This window comes from Mustela erminea, chromosome 5, assembly GCF_009829155.1.
Source record: "Mustela erminea isolate mMusErm1 chromosome 5, mMusErm1.Pri, whole genome shotgun sequence".
NCBI lineage: Eukaryota > Metazoa > Chordata > Mammalia > Carnivora > Mustelidae > Mustela > Mustela erminea.
In genome coordinates this window covers 37,541,039-37,567,736 of record NC_045618.1, presented here as the reverse complement: position 1 = coordinate 37,567,736, position 26,698 = coordinate 37,541,039, and the positions used below count along the sequence as shown (strand labels likewise).

Here is a 26,698-nt window from a genome sequence, read left to right as displayed (position 1 = left end):
TCTTTGTAGAATGCCTGAAAAGTTGATATTTAGTGGTTTCTTGAGAAGGCAGTTTATCTGTAGAAGAAGAACGTTTTTAGTACCTAAATTAGTTTGCTCTGATTGATATGCATTCGTTTTGTTCTCCTGCTTAAAAAAAAAAGAAGGAAGGAAAAGAAAAGAGGAAAGAAAATCATCTACACTAAAACTACATAGCACAGATAACCCTCTGACCTATGGCGTTGGGTAAAGATTTAGAGTACTTGTGGAGCTTCATTCACATGCCTGATTGAAAAGAGCCTTAAATAAAGTATAAGGCCCCTGTGGAGATGGAGAAAATAAGCAGGATAAGGAAGTTACATTATTTCAAGTAGCAGTGTGTTGCTTTATTTTTACTAGTCCCTAAAGTGAAATACCAATTGGGATGTGTTTCCAGTTTTGAGTCTGATGTCACTTAAGTTTGGGGTTTAATGTTAGAATAGTTTGAGTCAGGGATGCTCTGGGCAGAGCATCCTTCTCTGTCTCTTTTGCCACCAGCAAATATCCCTACCTGCTGACCCCCTCAAATTAAATTTCATTTGAAATATTTTTCCTTTAAGGAAAGCAAACAACAGAAGACTTAAAAAAAAAAAAAAGTACTATCAAAATATGGGTGAGGATGAGAATTACCAGTTGTGTAGCTCTTCATATGTTAAGAAGTTAAGTTTTTCTTCAGCTATAAAAAATAAAAAGTATTATTCCCATTGTTTGTCTCCAGAAAAAGTGTTTTGATTGGTTCCAAATGACACTTCAAATTAAGATATTTGGAGAAACTTTAATCATTTATATCTGATGACGCTGACATCTGTTTCATGGCTTTTAACTAAAAGGTTTATATTGAACATTTAACTTAATGTATCTTTCTTCTAAAATATCCCGTTGTCCTCTATAGCACTTTGTATTTATATTTTGAAGCTTATTTATTAAACTAATTTTATGGTTTTATTTCCTAATTCTTTTCTAGATGTGCTAATAAACTCCCATTAAAATGGTGACAAATAAAAGCAGTATTTCCTTGGTCTTAGGAAGATACTCATAGCCATCGATCAGCTCTTGATTGTTTTATAGACCAGAGCTTTCAAATGGTACTTTTTGAATGATGGAAAAACTTCAGTAAGCTTTTCATTCTCCTCTTTTTAAAAATCTGTAAACATGGCAAAAGGACATGAATTACGAACAGTTTTCCTTATAGAAGGAAAAACTCATGGAGAAAATTAAATCAATACTGTCCATTAATCATACTGCTTGTCAGCCCTCAGACTACTCTGGAAGTTTCTGGTGAATGTAAAGAGTCTTTAGATGTGTGAGGTCCTTAAAGATCTAAGTAAGTTAAAGGAGAGTAGGTTTTTTTAAAATACCACCATTAGCACATGAAAGAAACTTCAGGGTGGATAGAAAAAAAATAGTTGTAAAGTAGTAATTATACTTGTGGGTTTTGTTTTGTATTTGTTTTAAGCCTGTTCTTTAAAAAAAAAAAATAGTTCATGCAAATAAAAATTTTAGTTTTGCACTAATTATGTACTCCATGGGATAGAAAGGGAGCTGCAAGATAGGCCATTACTAGAGGAAAATATTTTATACCTTAGCCTTTAAAAATATTTGTGCGTGTTTATTTTGTAATGTGATAGTATATCAGGGCAGCCATACGTGTATATGCTATAAATAAAAGCTTATATGTTATGAGTATACACGGTAGAAGAATATTTTACTAATGGGAGGTAGTTTTAGAGACCGTTGTCCTAAAATATTGAATCAGGTATTTCTATGTAACTACCCAGTTATGAAGCTGTAATATCTGGAAGAGAAAATAGACATTCATAAAATCACCAGAAACCATAATTACAAACCTTAGTAGGCCCTGTGATGGTGAAGCAGAGGGAGTTATAAAGACCATGTTACAAGGGACAGAAGAGCTTGAGGGTGGAGGTCAGGGTAGACTTCCCTGAGGAGCTGATATTGTATTGTTATCTGAAGGATACCAGGTTAACTAAGTGAAAAACCCTGATGGTATAATGAAAGAGTTAAAGAAAGCATGGCATAAACATAGCCATAGACTAATCATCAGAACAGGCTAAATCCTGGAGTAGCTTACTATTAAAACAATCTGATTAATCAATTGATTAGGGTAAACTAGTGTGATAACATAATCCTGAAGACTTTATTGAGATTTTTGCATGTTTTTTTACTCTGTTTTCAAACATGTGAAACCTTGAAGGACTTTGTATAACATCCCAGAAAATGTAGGCTGCCCTGTGTAGGTGGAGGCCTCTTGTATCAGTTGAGATAGCTGACTCCATTGACTGTTCTCTTGGTTTATTACAAAAACTAGAGCTGTTCCTTCAGCCGAAGTTAAAATGGCATCTTCCCATTCTCAGCCTGCCAGGATGTTAACAATAACTTAAGAAACCTGTAGAGACAGTAGGCAGCACATTTTGCCTGATTACCATAGTGTGTCCATCTTCCTTGGTAGATTGTGTAACGTAAATACATCTAACAAGTCATTATTTCAGATGTGCATATCTCCTGCTTCCTTTTCCTAGAAAGATTGGGAGGAGTGATTCAGTATGGAAACACAAAATTCAACAACAACAACAAAAAACAAATAGGTGATAGGAGTCTCAGTGTTTTTAAGGGTTTTGGATTAAACAACATTCATACTAATAGTAGGAATGTAAATTGATAACACAGCTTTTCTAGGTGTCACTGGGTAACACCACAAGGGGGGGGGGGCTGTAATATACATACTGCTTTCTTTACACAGCAATTCTGTTAGTAGACGCCTGTCATGAGAAAATACTAAAGAACACACACATTTAAGATTTATTTTATTTTTATTTTAGAGAGAACAAAAAAGAGAGAGAGAGTGAGCAAGCAAGCAGGGGGAAAGGGAGAGAAGCAGACTCCCCGCCTAGGGCAGAGTGCTGAATGGGGTTCAATCTCACGACCCTGACATTGTCACCTGAGCTAAAACCAAGAGTTGGCCGCTTAACCAACTGAGCCACACACGCATTTAACCATCAAGATGTTCACTGTAATGTACAGGATCATTTATAATTGTGAAAAGCTGGAAGAAACCTAAATATTCAATTACAGAGCTTTAGTTAACCTCTATGTGGTACATCCATACAATTTGAATAAATGTGGACATTGAAAGGAATGTTTTAGAAGACTATTTAGTACCATGAGTGGTTATTCACAGCATATTGAATGAAAAAGGCAGTCTATAAAATACAAAAAAATATTCAGTATGTGTATGTGAGTAGAAAAGGGAATTTAAAAAAAAAACACCTCATGTTAAAAGTGCTTGTATCTGGGTGCTGGTATTAGGACATTTTATTTTTATTTCCTCTTTTTGCTTGTCTAAGTTTTATAAACTTTCTATAACAAACATTTGATCCTAATGAGAAAAAAGCATTTTTTAAAATTTTGAATATATCTAGATGAAGAAATCGGAGGAAAGATAAATAAAAGTTGGAAAATCGGTGAAACCAGGATATTGGCTTCTTTAATCACATGCTGTAGGGTTTGTACAGTTGCTAGAAATGCCTGTGAGCTTTCTTGCAACCAAAGCAAACCACAAATTCTGCTAGCTATGGGGCACAGGGTATTTTAATTACTAGAAAAAATTATACTAATTAAGTTCCAAAATACAGTACCTCCAGAAAAACTCTCTATGTTCAAATTGTTGAAGATTTTTTATGAATTTATGTACTGAACACCATACTAATACTTGACAATGACTTAGTGTATTAGAGAAGATTCCTGTAGTTTCTAGGATCATTTGACAAGTTATAGGCTTTTGGGTGATCTAGAGATATTAGTGGAGGAAACAATTAAAATAATTTTTTTGAACTTTCACCTTTCTCCATCTGGATGGCCAATTAGGATTGTTTTTGGTATGTTTCCCTTTCTTTTCTTTTTCTTTTTTCTTTTTTCTTTTCTTTTTTTGTTTCCCTTTCTTGAATACATTCCCATTCTTTTCATAAAATGACCTTTTGTCTCAGAAGAAAATCATGACAGATGGACCTTAACTCTGACCCAAAAAACTATAGAGACTACATTTTAAACCTCTGAAAACGTCAAAAAGTAAGGAGACACTCTGATTTTGCTAATGCACATTTCTGTTCTGAGGAATTACAAGGATTGTTTTTTATCGTATTCTCTTTCCTGTGTTGACTCAGTGGCATATTTGTGTGGCTCTGGTTCTTTGTACACTTTATTCCCATGCTGTGTGCGTATTAAAAATTGGCATTCCAGTGTGACTCATTGAGAATTTTTTAGAAAAGAAATCTGCATTTGTATTACTTATACAAAAAATACCAGATAGTTCTAGAAATCTTTCAAGAATCCTAAAAATAGGTTGGTGCTTTTTTTTTATTGTCCTCAGTGTCAGGCAAGAGTTCATTTATATGGATAAATGTAGATAAATAGATAAGATTGGCCAGTGAGAAAATTAGGCCTTTCTGAGGTTAGGAAGGCTTTCAAAACCATAATATCCCCCTCCTACAAGCACTGTAACAAATTCAAAGTTCAAAACAAATTCACTTGTGAAAAATAGGGGTTTTAAGGTTTATTTCCTTGAAGAAAAGAATCTGTCTTACAGCCATAATTTAACTGATAGAGTAGACTTACCAAAAAAAGAAAGTGTTTAATCTGAATCTAATAAACGAGGAAACAAACAGATACAGCCAAATTGTGAGTTGGTCTACAAAACATCTGCACTGGATTCTTTGAAGGTGTCGTTGTTGTGAAAGATAGGAAGAGGAAAGGGAGCAGTTCTCCGTGAAGGAGATAGGACAGGCAGTATGCGGATCTTCCACTGGGCCGGTAGGGAGGGAGCAGCTACAAAGGACATTTTGGAAGTAATTTGGGAGACTTAGAAATGAGTTATATATTGGGATAAAATTGCATTTTTGCTCAATTTGTTGAATGTGATCATGGTATTATGGTTGTATAGGAGAGACTGTCCTTGTTCTCAGGGGAAGCATGTCCACATATTTAGGTGTGAAGTGATGATTCAACAAAATAAAAGTGTGTGTGTGTGTGTTTGTACACTTGCACATGCACACACAAATAAGAGAACAAGTAATAAAGCAGATCATCAAAATGCTTAAAAGAAATTTTAAGTTAAAAAAATGCCTTGCTTTGTTTTTAAGCTTTAATCAGTATCTCCAAATTAGGATTGGTTTTACAGTGACTATGCACATGGTTAAAACAATAGCATTTCTGAAGTAACGGATATTGAACATAAGAAACCTGAGATCTTCTATTGAATGTTTTATTTATCAGAAAATGCCTTTTGATTTGATTCTTCATGCTCAAATTGTTTGAGATTCTCTATTATACGTGTTGAAAACCATCTTAAGATATACTGAATACTTTCCAGGACCCCAATGATTTTCACTGTCTTTGAATACCTGAAAGATTTAAGGTTTATATAGAATTGGAGTAGGCTGTTGATAGCCAGTTAACATGGTAATGACCTGCCCCTGCTAGTACCACAGAGCTCCCAACATTCCCTTATCGGCTAACATTAAAATCGATTTCAGAGTGATACATTGGGAAAGTTTAAATAAGTTGTTGTAACATAGTGTTTCTCGTGAATTCTAAAGGAGGCATAAATAAATAACAGGACCGTGTTTATCTCTGTGATTGAGGATGCTGATATTTCGCTGGCTCGAGTTTCCCACTTGAGAAGAAATTTAAGATTGGTTTCAAGCTGTCTGCCTGCATCTTTCCCATCTTGTAAGCACGCTTTTAACTGCCGAGGGCTGAGATTGGGAGGAATGGTTATCAAACCACAGATGTTTTTGCAATGAAACTGTGCACCTCCGACCAAGTCTCTGTGGTTCAGGAGATGATAGATGGTATTTCCATGTTGCCTTACAAAAGGGTCAAAATGGCATGGCCAGCCCATGACAGTGAGACAGAGAAATGTTAGTCCTGAAAGGAAATTTATTTCATGGCTTCGGGGGAAGTTTGGTTGTCGTGAATAGGCTCTCTCTGTCAGTCTATAAAAATATTGTTTGTAAGGCAGTGATGTATGTGGGACAGACAGTGTAAGTGTGTTGGCAGACAGAGCAGCTACTTAAACAAATGCTAACCCAAGTACAGTATCGTAAGTCAAGTCCTGGATGTTTTTAGGGTAAGGATTGTTTGTGATAGAAATATCAATATAATTAAAGTAACTTATTCTGCGTATCCCCCCCCCCATTCTAATTTTTTAATCTTAGAATTCTGAATTTTTATAATCAGTCATTATTCCATTATATTCACTTTTAAGTAATTCAGGAACATGAATGTGGACCAGCTTTATTAGTACTGTTCACACACAGCTCTTACAATTTGGGGACAGTTAAGCCACTGCTTTTTTCTCCTCCCTACCCCATAGGAGATAACAGCCACCGGCATAAATCCATTAACTGATTATGTGGTAGAGAGACTCAGTGGCTGTGCTCTCTCAACTTGCAAAATTGGACCAGTGAGGTATCTTTTTATCCACAGAGATTCACAAACAGAAAGGAGTATCATAAGAAAAGAACATAAAAGATTAAAAATGGTGTTTGTGAGAGGTTTGGTTTTGCAGGGTTTGGATGTAAATGGGATTCATTTGAGGCAGTGTTCAAGTAGAACTCTTCAACACCAAATATTTCTTATCCAGACAACCTCAAGTAATGCATTTGTCAAAAATGAAGAATACTTTTTACAAGAAGTCTTGAAAGCCTGATAGATGTATAAAAATGAAATCACATGTTCAAAAAATAACATGACCAAAATATTAGTGAACACAGTATGATTGAAAAAGCCATTTGCTTCTGGATTTTGCAAAAGCAATCTGAGTTTTTTTTGTGTGTGTGGGGGTGTTGTTAAAATAGGGATTATGAGTAGGGTTTCCTTATTTTGGTAGGAAACTGATTCTCAAATGTCACATGCAAAGAACTTTCTTCTAAATTATCCTAAACTCCGTAGGAGAAGGGATGTTTTCGCTGGGAGTGAGAGTTATTTGTCTTAAGGCCCTTCAGGGGTGCTGAACAAAAGGCACTGAGTCATTTCAGGTTTAGACAAATACTCTACCATCAGCTTCCATAGAAACTTGTTACACAGAACACAGGGAAATTTGGGGAGTGGGGGATTGCCCCCTCCCATCTACTGTTGTGTCTACTGTACACTCAGATATTCTGTATTATTACAACAGGTTTATAACATTTTGGCATAGTGATCATTAACAAAAATCCTTCAAATTTATAATGGATATGAAAGATGTTTATCCTTCACAATCCTATATGGAAATGTAGTTTATAAACAGAAGAAAGAAATTTTAATCTGCACTTTAAGTAAAATTTACATTCTTTTAGGCAAAAACCTATTTTTAAGTCAGTATACTCACACGTTTGGGTCAGGCATTGTTTTAACCATCATGAATTAACCTTTTCCATTCTAATGTACGTCTGATGATAGAAGACAAAGAAATCACTGGAAAGAAGCCTGCTTCTCTAATCTCTCTCATTGGGGTTTCTCTCTCAGAGGAGAAAACTACAGTCTAACAACGTTTGGATAACATTGTTTGCATGTGATTTGTGTTTTTGTTACTGTGCTTAAACACCATTTTTAAACGCAGAGTATTTCACTCTGCTTTCCTTTCCCACCCATCCCCCTTAGCATTTTTCCTGCTTCTCTGCGGCTGGACCAGACTTGACCTGGCCCCAGATCCTGTGTCAGAGGCCATGACCCAGGTGTCGGAGCAGTCATGCTGTTGGCCTCTTCTCTGAATAATTATATGGGGTGGGGGGTATTGTGTTGGAGGGACAGGCTTGGGGGCAGTGCAGTCACCCCGGCTAGCCAGACCAAGGGGCTCTCTAGTCAGACCACAGGGGAACAATGGCCCTGAAAAGGCTCGCACAAAACCTCGTAACACAAAAGATTAAATTAAAAGTGGACATTGGGCCAGATACTCAGTTTCATCCTTCAGAATCTCACCTTTCTCACTGATTCTGAGTACTTCCTAATTTAACATTTCCAAACTTTACATGTGGTGATATTATATCAGCAAACTTTCAGATTGTTACTTACCTCTGTATAGTCTAATTAGTTTGACTTTTTGAATGCTTTATAGCCATCTTAATGGCTTTGTGGTTAACATTAGCAAAGCTTCCTACAGTGGTGTTTTAAGCGAATAATTTAAAGCAGTACATAGTGATTTTTAAAGTAATGCTTTGTGTTTTCTTAAGACATTTTACTAAACATGTTCCATGTCTAAATCAAACCAAGTGGCAGGAACTGTCCCAAAGTAGATATAATTGCTTTATGTTTCTTTTGGTCCTTGGAAGTCTTTCCCCCCACCACCTGAGAAGTTTTTCTTAGAAGGATACGGCATAAGACTCATTAAGTCTTATTTAGATTTGGATTTTAGAAATGATGTCAGAAGAGGCTTTATAGATGTAAGGTAAAAGTTTTCTCATGGTCCTGACCTCAGGTGTTTTCTTAGTTTTATCTACCTTGACCTGTCCACTCCAGCCCTGCTCTTTTCAAGGGTTCTGGAGTGTCACCAACACAGCAGCTAAAGGAAACAAAGGACTGGTTTTCATGACCCCAATAATATCTCTTTTTTGTTGGTCCATAGCTAAATACTTTGTCATTAATAGTTTTCTATTATGCATTTTCCAGGAAACCAAACTTCTAGAAGTATTAGTATTACAACAAGGAATCCATAAAGTTTGAATCGATGTCTGTCAGTTTTGCCATCTGAGTTCTAATTCTTTACTATCTTATTATTACCAAAACCATTCACAATAGAACAGGTAGAAATATAGGAAGCAGGGCGCCTGGGTGGCTCAGTGGGTTAAGCCGCTGCCTTTGGCTCAGGTCATGATCTCAGGGTCCTGGGATCAAGTCCCACATCGGGCTCTCTGCTCAGCAGGGGGCCTGCTTCCCTTCCTCTCTCTGCCTGCCTCTCTGCCTACTTGTAATCTCTCTCTGTCAAATAAATAAATAAAATCTTTAAAAAAAAAAAAAGAAATATAGGAAGCAAAATAACCACAAATTCTACCATATAGACCTACTGTTAACACTTTGGTACACATCAGAAAATAATGCATTTCTATTTTCATTCTCCTTTTTCACTCTATACCAGTGTTACCACATCCTTGCTGCTTAAATCCATGTTTTCTGCTACCCCCAAAACCCCACCCTTTCTTGATGAGTTTATTCTGTTAAAAGACCTAGATACTAGATGTCACTTTTATCCTCCATGATGTCCCTGTAGCTCTGGACATCGTTTTCTCATGGCTCCCGTGATACCTTCCCAGTTTTCCTCATGACTCCTTAACACCACTTCCCATCTCACACCCAGGTCTCTAGTCCCTGCTGGTACCCTGTCCTCTGTGTACTGGACTGCTGACTGTGGATCTCTGTCCTCACTGCCAGCTCAGCCCACACTTTCTCACCCAGGGTCAGCTCCCCTTGACTGACTCCCGCATCTCTGATGCCATGTGTCATTGGCTCTGCATCTCCTCTTCCATTTCTGTTGGTTCACCCAGGCTGGACACTTGGAGCTTTCTGACTCTGATGAGTGCCTTCTCTCAACAATCCCATTTACTAAAGCCATCTTTTGTGTCTATATAACAAAATCCATGCTGGCTAGCCTGGTTCTTAAACCTGAGATCTACCCACAGCCTAACTTTTCTACGTGACCTTCACTCATGCACTTACCCATCTCTTCCCTGTTACTCATCCCTGATCTACATGTTCCTGTCCTCAAGCCTTCACTTACACTCTTCTTTGGCCTTAATCTCTTATGTTCACATGCACTACTTCCATGAAGTAGTGGAAGTACTTCCTCCTTCATGCAGTAAAAAACTACCAGTAACTTCTCCTTCTTTTGAATTCCGTTAGTCTTAACACATCTCTTCACAGTAGTTATTCCTGTCTTGCACGATATTTACTTGTACTTTGTCTTAGGTTCCCTGATATACTGTTACCTAAACAAATTTGAAGACAACCGATAGACTTCAACTTGCTAACCTTAAAGACGAGGAAACTGACTTCCAGGGGACTGTATTTGCAGCCACAGAGCTACTAAACCCAAGATTCAAATCCAAATCCCTTAATGGTCAAAGCAGCCCTCTCCTCTGTATTTACTTACTTAGCACTGGAAAGCACCTACTTGGTGTGCATTTCTAAAAGCAAGTTACAAATATAAATCCATCAAGTCCTCATTTTATAGATAAGGAAACTCAAATTTTAAACCAAAGTAGTCTGGTTCCAGAGTCTATCCTTTAGTCACCATGCCAGCCTGCCCTTCTGCCTGAGAGGGAGCAGGGAGCAGGGGTCATATGATGCTGCTAGTAATTATTTCATTACTAAAGGTATTCTTATCGGTATATTATTGTTACAGAGTGGCACTCTCGGAGATACTTTGTGTGGATTAATTCATTTCCTCTTCCTAACACCCGTGAGAGGTAGATTGTTATCATCATCATTACCCATCTTACAGGCGGTTTTAACAAAGGTATGGAGGGTGAAAATAACTTCTGCAGGTTGCGCAGTAATGACCCAGCTGGATCAGAATCCAGGAAACCTGGGACTGGCATCTGAGACATTCGCTGTTGTGCTAGACTGTCTCGTAGCTTCCAAGTAGTGCTGAGTCCTTAGGAAAGTTGTCTTCTGTTTGTCTCAGCCTTCTTCTCTGTAGAGGTCAGTTGACAAGCAATGATATAGCTCACAGGGTTTTTTAAACTCCATGGAAAATATTTATATATATGACAAATACTGATTCAAAGCACCCTTCTTCTTTTCACTGCTTTGCATTTCATGCAGTCCTTCTTTTGACGAAATTTAAGCAATCGCCATATGTCATGGTAGCTCCCACCTTCAGTAGATGAAGTGGGGCCATCACTCTCAGTACGGGCACACAGATGCCATCTAGTGGTAGAGAAGAGAAGTGCAAGTTACTGGGATGAAACCCTGGAAGACCTGGGTTTTCTGCTGTTTTGTGGTCTTTGGGAACATGTTGCAAAGAAAATTAGGTATATTATACCAAAGTTTTTGTAGGTTACTTAGGATGTATAAAGATACAGTTAATTCACTATTGTTGTTAAATCAGGTACTTTTAGAAAGGAATTTAGGTCCTTGATCAGTAATCTTTAAAAGACCTTTGCATTGTAGAGAATCTGATTTTATTGAACTTTTTTCTTGTTCTCATTGCAGTCATTGAGAGTAATAAATACTGAATTGTTAAAACTGGATGTAATTAACAGAGTAAATGAATTTGTTGTCTCCATCTGCTTGCTCTTGCTAATGCTAGCTCTCAAACTTCCTTATTTCCATTTCATGAAACAATCTACTGTTCTTCCATTAGGGAAGAAATCTGTTATGTTGTTTTCTAAAACTTTCATATCATCAGCGAGTTTGTTAGACGATGAGACATTATTGAATGAACATGGAAGACGTGGGCGAAGGTGGATTTGAAGCTGAGAGGATTATACACCATGTGACATGGTTGCCAAAACAGCAAGCTTTCTTAGTGGCTATAAAATACAGAGCACAGCTCCTTCAAGCATGAATACAAGGCAGACACACACTTGGGAGCCTTTGCCTGCTCCACAAACCAAGGAACATTAATGAGGACAGAGAGCAGTTAGAGCTCAGCTTTAGTATTTGCCAACAGCTCACTTACTGACATTCTGAATTCCAGACCTTGGATGCATGAATGAACATCCTTGATGGGTTTTTTTGCCATGATTCCAAATTTAAGTGTACGGTATTTTTGGTAGTACCCTTTCTGTTCTCCTGAGCAACTTTGCTCATTATAATAACAACAATAATAATATTATATCTCTACTAATTATAGGAACTATACAAATTCCTTAATGGCCATGCTTTCATTTAATACTCTTAAAATCCCTGTCAGGGATTATTTGTTTATTTTCCAAATGAAAGTAAGCCAGGCTTAGAAAACTAAAAAAAATATGCTCTCAAGGCTATACATTTAGTAAATAATATTTACAGAATATTCATTTATCAGTCTGTACTCTGGTAGATTGAAATTAAAAGCACAAGTTATGGCTTTCTTTTTTAAAATTTTTATTTCATTTTTTAAAAAAAATTTAAGTCATGTCTGCACTCAGCATGGGGCTCCAACTCACAATCCCGAGATCAAGAGTCATACGCTCTTCCAGCTGAGCCATCCAGGCTCCCCAACAGTAATGGCTTTCTAACTGCTGAGTCTTCATATAGTGTCTGACTTTTAGTAGGCATTTGGTAAATGTTATTGGATACCTGTATACTCTTTCTTGGCCAGTCAGACTTCTAGTTTTGATTTCTCCTCATGTGAAACAAAGTCAAGTGGGAAAGTTCATGATGAGAATGAATCAGAAAGGAAAGAAGGTGAAGCAAATCCTAGAGCGGAGGGGAAAAAAGGAAGGAGTGCTACCGTAGCAGTGTTTGAGGAAGGAGATCTTCATTTTTTGGCCAAAGGTTGAGTCCATAATAAAGGTACAGGTTAATTTGGTTGGGACCACAGTTATGGTAACCTCAGCTGACACTCACTAGAGTTTGTGTTAAATTAATTTGAGCGTATTTCCTGGCCTTCCATCTTTATATATTGCTAAATCTTTAAGTTTAACCATAAAGGCAAATACTACCTAGTGGAGCCGTCACTCCTGAGACCTTTAAGAATTAGCCCCAAAGAGCGATTTTTATGCTCTGTGTGTTGAGTTTGGAAGGAAATGAGACCAACTCTCTCCCCTCTTTTTATTTCTCCTTTTAGCCTCACTGGGTTTTGGGAAGGCCTGAACAATTCTTTGTGGCTGCTTTTACTGACTCTGCTGTTTTCCCCATAAACCGCATTGCCTAAGTCTGCTGAGTCTCGTGTAACCAAGCACCACAGACGTGGCAGTCCTTGACTCAAGAAGGGCTGTTAGCAGGCCTTGGAAACTATATGTACAGGGTCCCTGTAGCATTTCACAGTGCTGAGGCTGGGTCTCTGCTTTGTCCTTTATGCACTGGAGGGTTTTCTCAGAACTCTAGAGTTTTAGGACTTGTGCTCTTATGCTGAGGTACATTATCTGTGCATTTAACTATATTGAATATGTTGGTCCTAAACTCTGATTTCTTACTTTGTATCTTTAATTTTGTTAATTGTATAGCTTTGTTTTCTTTCTTAGCTGATTACTCTTGCCGTCTGATAGTGCTCCTCTTAACATTAGCCCAGGGCTCTGGTCCCCTGGGTCCAGGACATCACATCTCTAACAAATTGGTGCATGAACATGAGCCTTATTGCTCTGAGGACTCGATTAACCAACCAAAATAATGTCACTAGATTTTGAGGCTGGAGTCCTATTTCTCGGAGCCTGAAAGGAGCACATGATAAATGCTCATGTCCCACTGCTGCTCAGCTTGGCCCCCAACCTGGCACTTCAATTTTGTTACACGAGATTCTTTGAAGAGCATAGTTGATCACATGTGAACGTTAAATGGATTTTCTCTCTCCTTTATTTTTTTCCCACTAAAATGGTTTTAAAAATTATCCTGACCCTTGTTTTACTTCTTTTGTATGGATAGAAAGGAATCTCATGCACCTGATATACTTGATTTGCCAGTCTCTGATGGTTTGCCTTTTCCTGACCTTATAGAAACATGCAGGCAAAGGAGCCCAGCCTGGGAGGTCGTTGCTCCGGCGACTTGGATGATTTCCAGATGGGCACCAGAAAAACTGGGCTGTTACCATGCTGAGTAGGTTGTACAGGGGCTAAGTGTGCTCTCCTCTCATTGTCTCAGGACACATACGTTGCTTCTCGTCAACCAGAAAAGGTTGATTTGGGGTTTAAAATTTAAGCAGCTCATTTTTCAAAGATGAAGGGAAAATGAAGAATCAATTTTAGGACTAAAAATAAATGACCGTTCCAGAGAAATATTCATGAAGTGTTAATTGATTATTTGCACAGTGGAAAAAAAGTTTAATCTTTCCACCCATACTCATAACCTCATCAAAATCTGCTTTCTGTGAGAGTGGCTATATCTGTGTCTGGCTCTCTGATGATGCGAGCTACTTGGGACAAACTCTGTCTCATCCCTCGTCTTCTGTATTTCCTAATTCCTGGTGCAACGCCCCACACTCCGTAGGCTTTCCTAAAGATAAGTTTCTGATTGAGTAGAGACAGAAGAAAGAAATACATTTGAAGAATTCAACGGCAGAGAGCCAAATGAATTCCATTTGTACCCATTCAGAGGGAGTATTTGTAAGACAGCACTCAGGATTCAGCTGCCTCATGAGTTCAGCAATATGTTAAGAGGGAAGAAAGATGAACACGGATTCAAATTAGGTTGCTGTTAATCTGAACAGAAGTCCTTGAATCTTAGAATTTCAGTGCTTACTGTTGGAAATCATCTGAGTAATGAAGTCCAAATGTATTTCTGTGTTTGTTTTCTGTAGTTATTTTACAAAACGTTTAAAAATATTTCTGTTTTAGAATTCATTATAAAGAGACAAAGTTACCTACCATAACAAAAGCACATGTGATAGAAATATCAGCAAGTCCTTGGTTTAGTTTTGTGTAGCACTAGACATGCTACTTAACACCGTGGTACCACCGTTTATAGAATGGGAAGAACATTGATAGAATTTTGTGTTACTCATATATCATTTTCTATAGTATAATTGAATATTAGCCTTCCTACTTCCTATCTAAAAAGTATAGAAATGTCCTAAGTTGTATAAATTTTTTTTGTTCTTGTGATTTTAATTTTGTTAAAATGAATAGAAATTCGTTAAAACAAAAAATTTGTATTTTAGGACATTCTTTTAACCCATTTTAATATTAAATAATAGAATATATCAGTTTTTAAAATATGGAGACTCTCATAATTATTTTGGAAACTTTAACAGACTTCATATTTTATTTTTGAATTTTTAAAGCAATTTCTACATCCAATGTGCGGCTTGAACTCACAACCTCAAGATCAAGAGTTGCATGTTTCCCCAACTAAACCAGCCAGGCACACCCCTATTTTTGGATTTTTAAATGTTTAAATTCACTCTAGAATTATTTTTATCCATTTATTCTAAGTTTTTTGCACATTGGATATATCTTTCAAGGATTTTTTTCCCTTTTGAAGTATTAGATCTATTTACACATTTATTATTATTTAGAGAAATGTAATACAGAAATATATTAAAGTTAGAAATATACCATATAGTCCAGCAGCCCCACTTCTGGTTATGTATCAAAAGGTAATGAAACCAGTATCTTGAAGAGATAACTGCACCCCTGTTCATTGCAGCATTATTTGTAATAGTCAGGATATAAAACCACCTAAATGTCTTCTGCTGGGTGAATTGACAAAGAAAATATGGCCTATACACACGACGGAATATTATTCAGCCTTTAATAAGGAAGGCAATTCAGCCTTTGCACAACGTGAATGAGCCTAGACGATGTTATGCTAAGTGAAATAAGCCAGATGCAGAAAGACAGTTACTGCATGATTTCAATAATGTATGGGATCCAAAATAGTTGAACCCAGAGAAGCAGAGAGTAGAACAGTGGTTGCCAGGGCCTTCAGAGATGGAGGATATGAGGAAGTATTGCTCATGGGTACAAGGTTATACTTAGGCAAGATAAATAAGTCCTGGAGATCTGATGGACAGCATGGTGATAATACTCATCGATACTGTATTATAAACTTGAGCTTTACGGAGATCTTGTTTTCAAGTACATACCCACCCAAAAATGGTTCTGTGTGAGATGATAGGATATGTTTGTTAGCTTGATTGTAGAGATCACCTCACAATGCACGCATGTGTCAAACATCATCTCATATACCTTAAATATATACCTTAAATATATGTTCATCAACTACACCTCAGCAAAGCTGGGGGGAAAACACATTATTTCTCAGTAGTATTTATTTTTGTCCCAAGCAAGTACTCGATAATTAAATGTTATCACAGTTATATTTAAATGTATTTATATCATTACACTTCTCAAAATATGTCCTAAAACATGTCATTTAAAATTTATAACTAGGGGTGCCTGCGTGGCTCAGTGGGTTAAGCGTCTGCCTTCAGTTCAGGTCATGATCTCAGGGTCCTGGGATAGAGCGCCTCATCCGGCTCCCTGCTCAGCGGGGAGCCTGCTTCTCCCTCTCCCCCTGTCTGCTATTCCACCCACTTGTGCTCAATCTCTCTGTGTCAAATAAATAAAATATTTTCAAAAAATAAAATGTGTAACTTTATTTCCTCAAAAAACGGAAAAATTTTTGTATATATCCAAGGGCCTTTGGGTTTCCTATTTTGACAGTTAATGAGCACCAGTAGAGGGAGCTCCAGCTCCTCTTTCTTGGTGAATTTAGCTGTTGGCCTGAAAATGGGTTAATGGAAAGGGTACACATAGAAATAAACTTCAATAACACATGGTTGTGAAACTTTTTAAAGTTACTAAAGGATGACAATCATAATTATCTTTACCTTTGAGGGGGAGAATAAGCTCACTTTGATTTCCCTTCTTAAGGTAGCTAAACCTCCGATAACTAAACAAAAAATTTCTGTGTAGTGAAACGTCTTAGAAGTGACCCCTTAGGCAACCCCCAAGGCTTTTAGGATCAAGAATCTATCTCTGGTCAGTTGAGGAGGAGGACAGAGAGTATTGGTGTTAATGTTATTGTTTGAAGAAAGGTTAAGTAAAATTGTAAGTAACTGGTAGATAGTTACAGTAGCAATGTCACACGAAGGTGCGTTGCTGAGTCACTATGTAGGCTAGGAAAAGGAAAAATATCTCATTTTATTTTAAACTGTTATGTATCCAGAAGATTTTTAAACCAAACTCTGCAAAGGCTCTGGAGGGCTGATATCTAGAGGCCTGGACCAAATTATTACCTGTCAGTTTCTTTATAGACCCCAGAAGAAAGTACCACGTGAGGCTTCTGGCTTACAACAACATAGAAGATGGCTATCAGGCAGATCAGACAGTCAGCACTCCAGGATGCGTGTGTAAGTAAGGGTTATGGTAGCACATTTCACTCTGTATGGCGCACAGGCCTTGTTCTTCATTTCCTTCTGTAAATTTAAGTTTCATTACTCCTTGGAATCCTTGGTGCTTTTCTATCTTCCATGGCACCTACCATAGTTATTTTGAACAAGTACATGCTCAGAATAAATATTTAAGTGAGGTGTATTTAATTATAAGAACCTATTTTACTTTTGCAAACAAACGACCTTCAGAAATTTAACTGGGAAAAATAACCCTGAATACCTATCTGCTCTAATCTTGAGGCTATTTATTTCCTTCCGATTACTATTCAGTTTTACTGGTGCTAAGACCTGTTTGGTTTTATTGCTACTGAAGAGGGTGTCAGTTTAGTTTTAAGTCCATTGCTGGCCTTCTGAATGTCTTGGGCTAGTAGTCTGTCTTCTTGGTGCTTCTCTTTTATAATCTAAGTATTAATATTTGATTCCTTACCCGATGTATGGAAGAATTGCTCAGAATTGAATGATATACATCTCTAAAGGTATCCCTGAAAACTCTTTAATGAAAAAAGGACCTCAAGTCAACTAGTAGGGTGGGGAATTGTGATTTTATCATTTTACCACTTTCTATAGTAATATGCGGTGCAGTAAATTAACATTGTCTTTTTCAATAGCTGTTCGTGATCGCATGGTTCCCCCTCCACCGCCACCCCACCATCTCTATGCGAAGGCTAACACCTCATCTTCCATCTTCCTGCACTGGAGGAGGCCTGCGTTCACCACTGCACAAATAATCAACTACACCATCCGCTGTAACCCTGTTGGCCTGCAGAATGCTTCTTTGGTTCTATACCTTCAAACGTATGTAGCTTCTGTTAATAGTGGTTTTCTTTGCTCTTTTGCCTACTCGCACTTGTTTCTTACCCTCTTGGGCCAGCATGACATTTAGCTATGAGAACCTGTTTCTGGACTTACTTTACTTATAAAATGGCTGGGAGTTTTGCATCTTTGCCATATTCAGTTCTAAAAACTACATCTGACTTTCAGTTTCTATAAATTAATATTTTTTTTTTTTGGTTCCTCAGCCTCATGCAACAAGATTAGGCAAGAAGGTATTATTACTTCCAACTGGTTAAACTTAGCATGTTTAAAGGAAAAAAAATAAAAGACCACTTTCATGCTGGTATCAAAAAATAAAGCTTATTCTGGTTTTTTGGATATAGTTAGAAAAATGCCCATCATTATGGTTTAAGTATTTTCAGTATTTTAGAGGAAATCCCTTTGTATTGGGATATTTCCAAACTGCTATTCTAAACTATTTCATAGTTTCTGAGAGGCAATTTGTAGGCTAATTTCTATAGGATAATACCAAATATTGTATTTTAATAGAGGAAATTTTTTTAGTCTAAAAAATTGTTTTTAAAGAAAATGAGGTAATAATAACAGGATACTTCCCTGAGTTGACTGGAAATACTGATAATCTTTTAGAAACAATGTACTACTGGCATTACCAACTTCGTTACTCACTTTATAGATCAGAAACTCACATGTTGGTTCAAGGTCTAGAACCAAACACCAAATATGAATTTGCTGTACGACTGCATGTGGACCAGCTTTCCAGCCCCTGGAGCCCCGTTGTCTACCATTCAACACTTCCAGAAGGTACAGGCATTTATCTAAATGTTTAAAAAATAGATATGTCCTTTAAGAGCACCTGGTGGCTCAGTCGGTTGAGCGTCTCCCTTTGGCTCAGGGCCCTGAGATTGAACCCTGTGTCAGGCTTTCTGCTCAGCAGGGTGTCTGCTTCTTTCTCTCCCTCTGTCTCTCTACCTGCTCATTCTCAATCTCTCAAATAAATAAATAAAATCTTTAAAAAAAAAATAGAATTGTGATGCCACCAACGTTGGCTTTCTTTTTCAATATCCCTTTGGCTATTCGAGGTCTTTTCTGGTTCCATATAAATTTTAGAATTATTTGTTCCATTTCTTTGAAAAAGATGGATGGTACTTTGATAGGAATTGCATTAATTGATTGGGAGGGAGACAAACCATAAGTGACTCTTAATCTCACAAAACAAACTGAGGGTTGCTGGGGGGAGGGGGTTTGGGAGAAGGGGGTGGGATTATGGACATTGGGGAGGGTATGTGCTTTGGTGAGTGCTGTGAAGTGTGTAAACCTGGCGATTCACAGACCTGTACCCCTGGGGATAAAAATATATGTTTATAAAAAATAAAAAATTATTAAAAAAAAATAGAAATGTCACTTTAAAGAAGGTACTACCTAGTTACTACCCAGATTGGCACGTATGCATTTGTTTTGTTTTTTAACTTTTGAAATGTATTTTCTTTTATTATAGTAAATGTTTATTCCTCTCACTTTATATATTACATAAGCCAGTAGGCTTAAATCTAATGTCTCTTTGGGGAACCACTACATTTTCTAAAATCAGGTGTGCTGTTCAAGACTGTACCCATGTAACTTAAAATGGAAGTAAATGAATAGTGTATTTAATGATGTTGGGAGCCCATTAAAAGTAATGTGTGTGATGGCTTGAGGCTATGCAGTGTGGTGGTTGGGATATCTGATCAAGCACCCTTTCTGGAGCTTCTCTGTGCTACTCACTAAGGTATTTCATGTCTGTGGACCTGCATTTCTTTTCTCTAGAATGAGGGTGAAGAAGTAGATGATCTATGTAAGGACCCTCACAGCTCTAGTCTAATTATGCTGAGAGAGAGCAAAGGAAAGACACTGACTTCAGCAAGCATAGGGCCTCTTGGCTATGTTCTGTATTTGATGTGGTGCCAAAACCCAGCTCTTTACACTTTTAGCTCCTACTAAATATGTGGTCAACTAAAATCCCAAGACTTGACTGCTTTCGCAGGTATAAAGACTTAGTCTAAGGTCTCTCCTGTGAACTCACTGATTCACAACTTTTTGGAGAATAACTAAATGTTTTGGTCTCAGAAGTATTTTCTTCAGTGGCTTCCTAGATCAGGTGAAATATATATTCTGTATGTTTTAGTAAGAAATGTAGTTTAGATTCAATACCTAATGGTGGTGTTGCCTGTGGAATTGTAAACCTTTCTAGTCATCAGGTGGGCAAAACAATTATCAAAAGCTCTAGGAATTCCTACACAATTTGACTTAGTAATTCTCCATCTAGGAATCTACCATATCCCCCCCCTCTATTTTTATGTTTTAAACATTATAAAAATGAAATTAGCTCTCAGAAAAAGAAGAAAAAATAGTGTTTTACTCTTACCGCTAATGATCTGTAAAGGCTGTGATTCTGAGATGTTTTGATTGTGGTTTCTAGTTTTTTACACTCTTTTCCCTGAGTTTTCAGCCTATTAGCCAGGTATTTGAGTGTTTATCACCATTTAATCTTAGTAACACAGTATTTCCTCCATGTGTGCGCAGCACCGGCAGGCCCACCAGTTGGAGTAAAAGTGACATTGATAGAAGATGACACTGCTCTGGTTTCTTGGAAACCACCTGATGGCCCAGAGACCGTGGTGACACGCTACACCATCTTGTACGCTTCCAGGAAGGCCTGGATTGCAGGAGAGTGGCAGGTCCTACACCGAGAAGGTAAATATGAGCATAAAGGATCCAAGAGGATGAACAGTAAGATTACTGATGATAAGGAAACAAACAGAAAGAAGGATCTAGAGTTTGTTTTGAATTTAGGAAGTAACAAATTATAAAGGATTTGGGTTTTATTAGCAAAGCATTGGGAAACCATCACCATATTTTGAGCATGAGCATATGATTCACATTCCAGGAAGATCACTCTTGACTGTTGTGACTAGAATGGGTTTGGTGCAGGAGGGTTGGGTCAGAATAATGTAGAATCTAAGAAGTGACTGTAGTGGCCCAAAACTATAGGCCTGGATTAGGATATGGAGGATTGAGATGGAAGGAAGAGGATGGTCAGATGATAGTAGCTTAAGTAGAGAAAGCAAGCAAGCAAGGAAAGAAGAATTGTTATAGACGACTACTAGATTTCCAGTGGTTGTGTGTCTTGCAGTGGAGTAGCAAATGCTGGATGAAGATCTGGTTTAAGGGAGCCGACGTTTGCACTAAAATGGTCCACATACAAATAAATTGGCCCACATGAATATCAGGGTCTCACTTAAGTACTTACTTCAAACATGCATGCTGGGAAAAGAACAGTTTGCTAAGCAATTAAAAGCTTTAGAAGGATTTCAAGAGGGTAATTTTTTGGCCACCTGCATATTCTAAACACTTTTACAGCACTAGACATTTGTACCTATATTTCACCTTTTAAAAGGAATATTTACCTAATTAGGATGAACTTTAAAGATATGAATATAATATAAAACTTTCTATGCAGTTGTAAAACACATAGTGACTTTTGTTGGAATTTTAATAGTCCTATGTTCATGTTTTTTATTATGCAGAATCTCTACCAAGTAATACTTTCTTAGTCCCTGAACAGACTTGAAAGTGATAAGTACTTGCCAGCAATACAATTTTATATTTGTATCAGTTACCTATTGTTACCTAACAAACCACTTTAAAAATTAGCCATGGTATTTTCTCACAGTGCTGTGAGTCAGCAATTTGGACTGGGATCAGCTGGACACTTCTCTTAGTCTCTCCTGAGGTCACTCATGAGACTGAAATCATCTCATGGTTTCAACAGAGTGTGAGTAGTTCAAAAACAGCAAGAGTGAGTTCCAATGCCAGGAGGAGAGGGAGAGGTTGCACATACAAAGCTTTGCAAGCCTCTGCTTGTATCACTTTGCTGATGTCCCACTGGGCAAAGCAAATCAGGTAGGGAAACCCAGAGTTAGTGTGGGAGAGGACTGCCCAGGGGTGTGGATAGATGGAGGCATGATTTATTTGCAACTGTTAGTCTTACAGACTACCACAATATTCTTAAAATGTACAATTCACTTTTAGTTAATTCCAGAATGATTTATTGACACCTTTGACCCCGACTAACCTGATTTATCACGTGAGTGCTTCTTCCCTTTAGCTCTTCATTTGTACCTGCCTAAAAAGAAACAGTGTTTTGTTTTGGTTCCTTTTAATGCATTCATTTGTCAGTTTCAGACAAGGCTCAGAAAACAACATTTTGCCTCATTGGTGACCCAGTAGTGAAATGGATTGTAATTGCAGGTTTTTACACTCCTATAAGAATTGCATGAAAGGGGGAAAAATCCATTTTTGTTATTATCTTACTTTTGTGATTTTAAGAAAAATTCTTAGCAAAAAACTATACTATCTTGTACATGTCCTTTTTTATGGCTAATGCTAGTACTTCATAGAGGACAAAGTGAACGATATAGGTAAAAATAGTTGAGGTTTTTTTTTTTTTTGAGAATAAAAAACATAAAGGATTTGAGTCACCCACTTTTATTTTTATTTTTAAGATTTTATGTCTGAGTAGTCTCTACACTCAGTGTGGAGCTTGAACTCACAACCCCAAAATCAAACCCCAAAGTCAAAACCCCAAATGAGCCAGACAGGTGCCCCTTGAGTCACTTACTTTTAAACCAAAAGCAAAAAAAATACATCATGGCATTTAAAGAAAAAAATAAAATGTAAAATGGTCTTTTTTTTTTAATTTTTTATTTTTTATAAACATATATTTTTATCCCCAGGGGTACAGGTCTGTGAATCACCAGGTTTACACACTTCACAGCACTCACCAAAGCACATACCCTCCCCAATGTAATGGTCTTTAATGTCTAATTATGACAACTTTTGGAAAAGGTAAAAGTGTAGAAAAAGATGAGGAAAGAAGAAGAGGGAGAATATCAGTATTTCTTTCCTACGGATCTACTAATCTTCTATACATGTTTTGCTTATACATATTTATGTGTATAATTAATTTATATATTTATTGCCAAATGGAATAAGGGAAAGCATTTTTAAAATGTTCCTGATGACCAGATGGTATCTGTGGCTAAAAGCATGCATGGTTAACATGGTTGAGCAGTGATGTGACATGAAATTATACTTGTATGTAATTTGAAGTGAATCAGAAATTAAGTCTTTACCTTCCTTATATGTAGTAAATTAGCACAAACTAGCCAATTATTTTAAAATGTAAAAGGCACTATATACAATCTTGCCCTATATACTACAGCAATTCCTGAACTCTAGTCCTCATAGCATGAGTTTCCCACAGTTGTAAAGACGTTCCTTCTTAACAACAAAAAAAAAGTTATATGACTAAACTTAGCCTAAATAAGTATGCCATTTCCTCCTATTAGAGATGTACATTGGACATTAAAGTTCTTCAGTAAAGGAATTTAACTCAACATTAGCCAAGTAAATCAGAATACCAATAGTAAGGAACATACTCATTCATTAAATGAATGATTGAGTGATTACTGTGTGCCAGGCTTTTTTCTAGGCATTGGCAATACCACAGTGAACAAAACAATGTTCCTTCCCCATTGATGCTTGTATCACCAGTAATATACAAACATGTAGATATTCAGGTAGTGTTATAAGTGATATTAAGAAAGCTGGGGGGTGGGGTGGGGAGAGACAGAGTGATGGAGGTAGTAAGGTTAAGCCCTCTTGGAAGAAATGACATCTAAATAGAGCCATGTGAATATTGGAGGATGTGCAGAGGCCCTGAAACAAAAGTATGCTTGCATGTTAGAGGAACAACAAGAAGGCCAGGGAGGCTAGAGTGAGGGGAAATACAAGCAGTAGGAAATCAGTGGGGAGGAAACCAAGGGCAGAGTTTTTAGACCACAGATTTTATTCTAAGAGAGATGAAAGACACTGGAGACTTTTGATCAGATTTACATTTTAAAAGGATTACTTTATCAACCACCCAAAAACTGATTATAAGTTGGTAAGTGTAGAAGTTGAGAGACCACTGAATATACAGGTGTCCACGTGAGAGTTAGTGGGCATTTGGACAAGGGTGATAACAAGGAAGGTAAAAGAAGCTAGTAGAACACAGTTTGAAAGAATGGCCTACAAGGTTTGCTGCAGATTGATGAGAAGTGTAAGGGGGGAAAAAAAGCTGAATTAACGGGGGAAATCAAAGGTTTAGTTTTTAACATGTTAAATTTGAGATGTGTCCTAGATATCCAAGTGGAGAGGTTGATTAAGCAGTGGGAGTGTTAAGTTCATGGGAGAGGTATGGAAAGGTATTCTAGTGGTATAACTAAGTGGATGATTTTTAAGACTTTGGAACTGGAAAACAATCACTTCCAGAATGTAGACAGAAATAAGTTCTAAGACCGCATTCTGGAGCACTTCTCCAACCTCAGAATCTTAACCCCGTGCTTTTTTATCCTCAATGAACACTCCTTTGGTGACAGATAGCTCATATTTTAATATAAGTTCAGTTGGCATTTCCTGAGAATTATCTTGTCCAAGCATTATGCCAGCCACCTTAAGCTGTTCAAATGTGAAAAAAATTTCTGTCCTTCAGAAGAGGAAGAAGGGAGAGTCAGAGGTGAGGAGGAAGACTCACTTTCATTGAGTATATATACTTATGTCGGAGACTTGCCAATGGTAGTTTATTTAATCCTTTATAAAAACTATTTGAGGTGGGAATTATTGCCCCCGTGAGGAAATTAAAGTTCAGTAATGTGCCCCAAGTCACAAATTACTTTGTTGGTAGCATGCCAGCATTTGATCAGCATTGATCCAACACTGAGGCTATTGTTCTGTCTGGTTTCTGAAACTCCTAAAATAGCTGAGGATTCAGACACATATGAAAGGCAGGGGGCTGGCATCAACACAGTAAGTGAGATTGAGATAGCATGCTGAGTGAATAATAGAAGGACAGGCAGATCACTTTAGTATTTGGGAACTGTTTTGAGTGAACTGCTTTTTTTTTCCTCATAGAGGAGCCAAAGTGTTAGTTTCCCTTTTTTTGTGTGAAAGAAGACTGTGGAAGGAAGGGGAGCACTTGCACACATCCACACAGCTCATCTGCTTATAGAACTTAAGAAATTCTTTGAGGCACCTTAGCTGGCTCATCAGTTAGGTTTCTGTCTTTGGCTCAGGTCATGATCTTGGACTTCTGGGATGGAGCCCTGCATTGTCAGCCTCTCTGCTCAGTAGGGAGCCTGCTTCTCCCTCTCACTCCCTCTCAAATAAATAAATAAGATCTTTTCAAAATGAAAAGACTTTCAGTTTCAGGTAGGGACTAGTTTTTGCCAAGCATTTTAAAAAATTAAATGTGAAGTATTCTATGCTAAAATGGAAACTCAGTTTATTTATGTAACTCTTGTGAGGAAATTGAAATGTTCTTCCTTCACATCACAATACATCTTTGATTTTAATTCACCTGTCTGAGAACATGGTAACTGTACAAACATTCTTCGTGATTCTAAGTAAGGGTCAGTTTGTTTATTTAACAGCTGTGTATTCAAGTAGCTCACACTCTCTTCAGGCCAAGCTGAAACCAGAGAACATGAAAACAAGCCATGTTCAGCCCTCACATAGCTGCTTGGTTGAGCTGCCTTACACCATGTGACCTCCCAGGTGGCCTCTGAATCATGACCTGAGCTCTGAGATTACCCCACATTTCACTGCATAGTGAAATATATGCTAGCAAGTGTAAGAGAATAGTCCAGTCTGGCCTGGAAGGGGACTGCTACAAGCTATCGTAAGTTCTTCAAAGCTATTGCAAGGATGCTCTGAGTTGGGGAAAAAGTGAGATGATGTCACCTGAGGGAAGCTAGGCTCCCTGTGAATATCGACTCATGAATGTAGTCCATGCCAGAATAACTTTGTGGTTGAATTCTGTTACACCTGCGTTCTTAACATTAGAGTTCATTCTTGGGGTGGGAGTCTCTTTTGTAAGAAAAGTACTTCAGGGCTGTGGCAGAACCAAGAGCAGAAAGACCCCTCAAGGAATAGCAGTACGCACATAGGAATCCTTCTTAGCCATCATGCCAACAGAGAAAATGCCTTTGATACCAAATATCATATATAAATTCTGGTGACGGTGACTTTGGAGAGAAGTAGATTCTGGGCAGATTACTGGTGGTAGTTTTGGTAGTTAATCAGAGGTCCAGATCTTCAACACTCTGAGATTCCAATATAACATTGGCCTTTTCCTTTCTATTTATTTTCAAGAAATTTTAGATAATGATGGACCAGCAAGAAATATATTCATACTTTCAAAAATAATTGTGTTGTTTCTAATTTAAGAACAAGATCATTGGCCACACTGATTACCATAAGTAGTTAAAACATTTCTTTTTTTTTTTTTCAGCTGCCATGAACATGGTATTCCTTTTATAATCAGAAGAATATTTATTAAATAAAGTCATGATGGTGTGTTTGAAAGAATGAATAAAGATAAGGTTTACTTAACTAGTAATTGATCTATTTATAGGGGCAATAACCATGGCTCTGTTAGAAAACCTGGTGGCAGGAAACGTGTACATTGTCAAGATATCTGCATCTAATGAGGTGGGAGAAGGACCCTTTTCAAATTCTGTGGAGCTGGCAGTCCTTCCAAAGGAAACCTCTGAATCTAATCAGAGGCCCAAGCGTTTGGATTCAGCTGATGCCAAAGGTCTGTATGCCGTCCTCATTGCTCTTTCTTAGATCAGTGTTCCTTCCGCTCTCCTGCACTGTACTGCTTCTCTCCCCACGGCAGCCGCATCCCTGCACTTGGTTTCTTGAATTGTCGCTGGCGGTGCTGTCCGGATGCTGTGGGGCTACAGGCCGTTCCTGGCACTTTACAGGGGAAATAGA

The 26,698-nt window shown here is 37.6% G+C and overlaps 1 protein-coding gene across 1 annotated transcript in view; it reads left to right on the top strand.

Annotated features, from left to right (window-relative positions):
- PRTG (protogenin) overlaps positions 1-26,698 on the top strand; it is a 123,133-nt gene that overhangs the window by 83,416 nt on the left and 13,019 nt on the right. Inside the window, exons 12-16 of the mRNA XM_032342637.1 lie at positions 16,910-17,005; positions 17,656-17,842; positions 18,516-18,643; positions 20,402-20,572; positions 26,334-26,516. Coding sequence (XP_032198528.1) covers positions 16,910-17,005; positions 17,656-17,842; positions 18,516-18,643; positions 20,402-20,572; positions 26,334-26,516 — 765 coding nt within the window. The remainder of the gene's footprint in view (positions 1-16,909; positions 17,006-17,655; positions 17,843-18,515; positions 18,644-20,401; positions 20,573-26,333; positions 26,517-26,698) is intronic.